General features: G+C 19.4%; 2 protein-coding genes across 2 annotated transcripts; one reads left to right on the top strand and one right to left on the bottom strand.

The window, feature by feature from the left end:
- Positions 1 to 1,076: 1,076 nt before the first annotated feature.
- On the bottom strand, positions 1,077 to 1,469 carry Phum_PHUM299950 (thioredoxin, putative; the record flags this gene model as incomplete). Its single annotated transcript, XM_002427132.1, has 1 exon — positions 1,077 to 1,469. The coding sequence occupies one exon, from the start codon at positions 1,467 to 1,469 to the stop codon at positions 1,077 to 1,079; it is 393 nt and encodes a 130-aa protein (XP_002427177.1).
- A 4,054-nt stretch (positions 1,470 to 5,523) lies between these two features.
- On the top strand, positions 5,524 to 5,980 carry Phum_PHUM299940 (uncharacterized protein; the record flags this gene model as incomplete). The annotated part of the gene is made up of 2 exons (XM_002427131.1): positions 5,524 to 5,705; positions 5,800 to 5,980. The coding sequence occupies 2 exons, from the start codon at positions 5,524 to 5,526 to the stop codon at positions 5,978 to 5,980; spliced, it is 363 nt and encodes a 120-aa protein (XP_002427176.1).
- Between the last annotated feature and the right edge of the window lie 576 nt (positions 5,981 to 6,556).

Genomic DNA, 6,556 nt, shown 5'->3' with positions numbered 1-6,556 from the left:
CCAGTACACCATAGTATCATTATAAAATACCGAGAATAACTTTAGAATTTCAATATTTGTTCTATTCCTACATTTGAAATATTTCTCGTCATTTAATTGAAGTTTTACAATTATAAAATGTTAAAATTTAGGATTTTAACATAAATAAACTTCAATTAAAGCCAACTACAACAGAACTAATATGTCTATAACAAATTTTAACATGTTACAATGAATAAAATGGAAATTATCACAATAAAACATAAAAATCGTTATACTTTTATTCGTTTTTTTAAATGTCTTATTGTGCGATTATATCGTGCACAAGTATTTCAGCTATACTTTAATATAATGTAACAATTTTTATTCAATTTATATCTCCTTTTAAATAATTCAAGTCAATTTTCTTTTTACATAAAAATTTTCCAAAAAATCAAAAAACATAATAAAGGTTTAATTAAAAAAAAAATGACTATTTTAAATACATCATTTAATAAATTAAAGCTATGTAATAATACAATGAAGTTTCCCCGAATATCAAACAATGATTAAAATAAATTCGATAAATTAAATTATGCCTTGATAGGTTTTTTTATAATTTTAATTTGATTTACATTGAAAGACGCAAAAAAAAAATTTTTTTTTTTGTAAATTTTAAGCACTGCTTAACATTGCTGTCATATAAAATATTTTGAATAATAAAACAAATACAAATATTTTGTATAATAAAGAACAAGTTTTAAAAACCAATGCTATACAACATTTTTATAGTAAAAATTTTTTAATGAAAATATTTCGAAAAAATTTAGTTATTTAAACAATATAATATTTAATTTTTTGATAAGAAAAAAAAAAAAAAAAAAAATTTATACATTAAAAATGTGCAATATCATTATGTTAACTAAACATATAGTACATTTTTCAAATTTAATACACTGACATAGTAAGATAAATAATTATTCACAAAAATTACATTATAAATAAATCCTGGCAAACTTAAAAATTAATATGGGTTATGATATAAAAGCAAAAGCAAATTCATGTAGAAAGAATAATTTCTACGATAAAACTTATTGTTATCTATCATATATTTAAATTTAGTCAGATGATTTATTCGATCCTAGTTTTTCCATAAGTTTAGTTATCATATCCTTTTCGACTAAACCAATAAATTTATCAATGACTTGTCCATGTCTAAGAGCAACAACAGCAGGTACGGCTTTCACTTCGAAACTTTCAACCAATTCTGGATGTTTTTCAACATCGACAATAGCTAAATTAACATCATTTAATGGTTCTATCATTTCTTTAAGGGTTGGTGTAAGTTTTTTACAAGGCTCACACCAATCGGCATGAAAATTTACAACTACAGGGTATTCAGAATTAATTACATGCTTAACAAATTCATCATTTGTTTCTATTTCACGATATTTGCGGCGATTTACCGCACTTAATGTCATTCTCCTAATTAAAAATGCTTTTCTTAGCATATTTGATTACTATTATTTTTTTAACAATATAGTCTTTTGTTTAGGTTCCATTAAATGTTTTGTAATATATGCCACAAATCCGAGACTGCTGGATAAGGCTAAGAGAATAAGAAGTGAAGTTCTCCAAATAAATACGTCGTCATAAACCTATAAAATTCATAATTATTTAAATTTAACTAATACATATTCAAAAATGTTAATTTATAATTATTTTTTTTTCCCTCATTCATCTGAAATTTTTTTTTTTAATTCGAATAATAAAAACATTTTACATTACAAATTCTTATTTATTATTCTTACATTGTAAGAACATCAGTTCATGAAATACCCCAAATATTAAAAAAATTATTTTTGGATCTTTACACAAAAGAATTTTAATGTACTTATACAAAACCATAAAATAATAATAATGATAACAATTTTATTTTAAAAAATCAATAAAATTTTAATTAATTTAATTAATTTTTCAAATTAAATGGACAATATTATCCAAAAATTCTTTTTTTTTTTTAAATATAATTTTAAATCCCACTCAGTTATTTTAAGAAAAAATTTCAAACTAAACATATGAATTTAAATAATTTTAAAAAAAAAATTAATTTTTATTATTTTATTTACAATATTTTACGTAATTTATTCAAAAAAAAAAATTTTTTTGTAGAATAAATTTCCTTTTTTTTCTTTTTTAACCAAAAAAAGAAAATGGATAAATTTTACTTTTACCAATGTAAGAGAATTTTTAAAAAAAATATACATAACACGAGGTTTGATATTTTAAAATATTTAATTCAAATAATAATAATAATTATCAAATTAAAAAAATTATTCTAAAAAAAAAAAAAAAAACTCACTCGATAAACTTGTGGAGTCGGCGTTTTCCTATCAAGTGGTATTAACAGTAAAATAATTGTAAATAACACGGCTATAAATATCGTTATGTTTCCAATGTTGCGTTTTGTTCGAAATGATATTATGCCAATACATATCGCAATTAACCAAACAGTTATCAAAATAACCAAACCCACTCCTACACCAAATATTACAGATGTCATATTTTACTTCATTTCATTTATTTAATTAAATATTATAAACGTAAATAAAAAAAAAACAACACAAAAATATGTTACACTTTTTCTATTTAAAAGTTTTTTATTTTATTACGGGATATGTTTTGAGTTGGCAGGGTAGACACCTGATAGGAAATTATTATTTTGGCAGCATTGTTATCCGCAACATACCTGATCCGTCATGACATTTAATTAAACGTTTATTCGGTTAAAAACATTTTTGTAACAATTCCATCAATTTATTTATTTATTTTGCTATCATTTCATACTTGAAATTTCAATTAAATTAATTAAATATATATAATATAACATAAATAAATTAATTAGTTTTACATTAAATAAAAAATAAATTGTAATTTTTTTTTTAAAAAATGAATTCTCTCATGTGTGATTACTATAGTTTTTTTTTTTTTTTTTTTTTTAGTAAATTATTTGCACAATTTTATTAAAATAAATTTATAAAATTTAAAAACTAAACTAAATTATAAATATTTATCCCTTTGATGATTACATAACAAAAAAAGAAAATTGACTTTTAATTTAGCTTTTTGAATTGACAACAACTTCAATGGAATTCTTTTAAAAATTTACTTTACATAAAAAATTTCAATTTATTTCTATTAAAAACTAAAAAAATTAAAATTTAATATAATTATAATAAGAAAATAAATGAATAAAAATAAGTAAATTTTTTTTGTTATCGAGGGGGTTTTTTGCAAATTTGAATAATCGATTTTGCCGTTTTTTTTTTTTTCTGTACTTCGCCATTAATTATAGTTTTTGAGCTTAGTTATAATAAATCAATAAAAAAAAAAAAAACGACAGGTTTTTTTTTTTTTTAAAATCATTATTAAACACATACATTAAAAAAAAAAAAATAAACAATAAATATTTAAATGGTAATTTGTTAAGGAAATCATTTTTTAAAGTTATAATTATTACTTTCTTAAAGATAGTATTAAAAAAAAAACGTTTCATTAATAATTATAACGGTCATTTTATGTATATATGTACTTATTAAAATTTTTTTTTTTGAATAATTTTAATTCCTTTTTTTTTTTTTTTTTTTTTTAAAGGAAACATTAAAAATAATTTTTACAAACTTTTTGTAAATATATTCATCACAGAATAAAAAATAAATAATTAATATTAAAAAAAAAAATTTTTTTTTAACTTGTTTTCTTCCTATTTATTTATTTTAAATCATTTCCGTTGTAATTTTTTTTTTTTAATTGAATTTTAGTAAGAAAAAAAAATTAAATTAAAGATAAAAGTAGGAAAAAAAAAATTTTCTTTTTTTTTTTTATTTATTTGTATGAATTCCGTATTTACCTTTTATTATAGAAAAGGGAAAAAAACAAAAGAAAACACGCATGTTTTCTTTAAAAAAAAAAAAAAAAATTGTGTTTCGCTACAAAGCATTAAACTAGTTTGTTTTAGTAAATTGGTCAAGTAGACAGTTTTTTTAGTTTTTTAGTTTTTTTTTAGTTTTTTAGTTTTTTTCTTTAGTTTTTAATTTTATTTTGTAAATAGTGTCATCATTAAATAATATTTTAATCAAAGTTAAATAATAATAATTAATTTCCAAAGAATTCATAAATTGAACGTTAATAATAATAAATTTCAATTAGTTTTTTTATTCACTGTCGATTAAAAATAATTTTCACTTTCATTAAAATTTTTATCACGTTTAGAAACATTAAAAATAGAATTTTCTTTTCTTTTTTTTTTTTTTATTAATAAACTTAATTGTTTTCTTTGTTTATTTTTTTTTTTTTTTTTTTTTACAACGATTCTTCTTAGTTCAAAAAGCTAATTATTTAGTTTTAAAAACAAATTATATTTAAATAATAATAAATTATATCAAATTTTTTTTTCCACTTACGATAATTAATTTGTTTAATTATTTAAATTTAATATATAAAAAAAAAAAATTTAAATGATTTAATTTATATATAGTAAAAAGTTTAAAAACAATTTTTTTCTTTTTATATATATATATATATATATATATATATATATATATATATATATATATATATATATATATATATATATATATATATATATATAATAAAAACTATTTTTAATTAAAATATATAAATAATTATTATGTTCAGTCATAAATTTTTGTTTTTTATTAGCTATAAAATAATTATTTCAAAATCAACATAAATTTTATTTTATTTGTAAATATTTATTTATTTTCTTTCAAATCATATTTAGAATTATTATTTATTGTCAAATATCAATAAATAAACAATTTTTATTTATAACACAAAAGCGAAAAATTATCGGATTTAATAATAAATAAAAGATACGAACAAATTAAAACGCGAGTTTAATTTATGGTGATTTAATAAAATAAAAATTAACAACAATTTTTGGTGCAAAATTTTTCTTTTACAAAAAAAAAAAAAAAAGTGAAAAACGGTGTGTATGTGTGTGCAAAATTCTATTTTTTGTCAAAAAAAATAAAATAAAAAATTAGCGGCACGCAACACATTCTCAACACATTTTAGGCCAAGGATACTACGGTGATATTATTAATTTTCTTAAATTACAAAAAGTTTTTCTTTTTTTTGTTTAAATAAAATTTTTTTTTTAAACAAAACAATAAGCACGAAAAATTATTATCAGTGATGGGTCCAACTGGCACTTATTGTCTTAGGTCTGTTGTAATATGATATAAAGTTTTATTATGCCAGCATGGTATATAAAAAAGTAAAATAATAATAATAATAATAATAAAGTTTTTTAAGTAATAAACAATCTGTCTTGTGTTTAGACAAAACAACGGTAAAGAAAAAAATTTTTTTTATTTTTTTAATTTACAGTATGTTATCATCATCATCATCATCATTTACTCTATTTAGTTATTTAATTTTAAAAACATTTTTTATTAAAAGTAATTAAGTTGTTATTATTATTATTATTTTTAAGTTTATAGAAAAATACATAGAAAAACAGTTTTTTAAAAATGTGCCATGCAAAATACACAGAAAGAAACATTCAAAGTTACATTGTCAATGAGAAAGGCACCTGAAGGTACTCCTGTCTATTGTAAAATGGAAAAAAATGATAGATTTAGCCAGCCTAAAACTGTCAAATTACATTCTGATAGCACATATAGAATGGATGTCAGTTTCATACCACCTAAAGACTTGGAGTAAATTAGTTTTTTTTTTTTTACTTTTACTTTGTTTTAAATTCAAATTAACCATCCACCATTTGTATTAATTTTTTTAAAAAATTCTTAAAAGGTTATTAACGGTTAACGGAATAGAAATAATAGCTGGGGAAAGAGCAAGAAGTTCTACAGCTAGTGCATATTCCTCTTATTATTCTACAAAAGGTTTACAACCAAGCAAAAGAGGTTCTAGGGAAAATATGACAATCACTATGAAGGTATTATTAATAGATTTTTTAATTCATTTACCATAATTGTCCCATTTTAAAATATTTATTGTAAATTAAATTTTAATTTTAAATTTTTAAGATTCATGGCTCTGGTGAAGTATCTACTAGAATTCAAACAAAAATATATAAACAAAAAGATGTAGCTCATTGTGAATGGGGCTCTAAACTTCATTGTATTGAACTTGATTGCTCAAATTATGGTGCAAATGTTATTAAAGAAACTTATAGAAAAATTGAAAAAAATAATTAATGTGACATTTTAATGAAACCAAAAAAAGAAAAAGTAAGTCACAATCAATTTAAAAATTTTTATTATTTTTGCTTTATTGATTTTTATCATTTAATTTTTTGAGAACTTTTAACCTAAGAGGTCTCATCCATATCCATGTAATTAAAAACAAATTTAATAAAAAAATTTTTTTTAAAAAAACTCACTAAAAACTATTTCTATTTGCAACATTTGTATTTTATTCAATTATAAAACTATGGTGATGCCTGTCAATTATGTTTTTTTTATATATTATTATATTTTTTTAAATTAATTATTTTTAAAAACTTTTTTTGTCCTTCATTGATTTACATACTTGAATGCCTAAAAAA

Source organism: Pediculus humanus, genomic scaffold (assembly GCF_000006295.1).
Source record: "Pediculus humanus corporis 1103172107682 genomic scaffold, whole genome shotgun sequence".
Taxonomy (NCBI): Eukaryota; Metazoa; Arthropoda; class Insecta; order Psocodea; family Pediculidae; genus Pediculus; species Pediculus humanus.
Note: the sequence above shows the minus strand (reverse complement) of the source record. Positions and strands in the feature narration are given on the sequence as shown.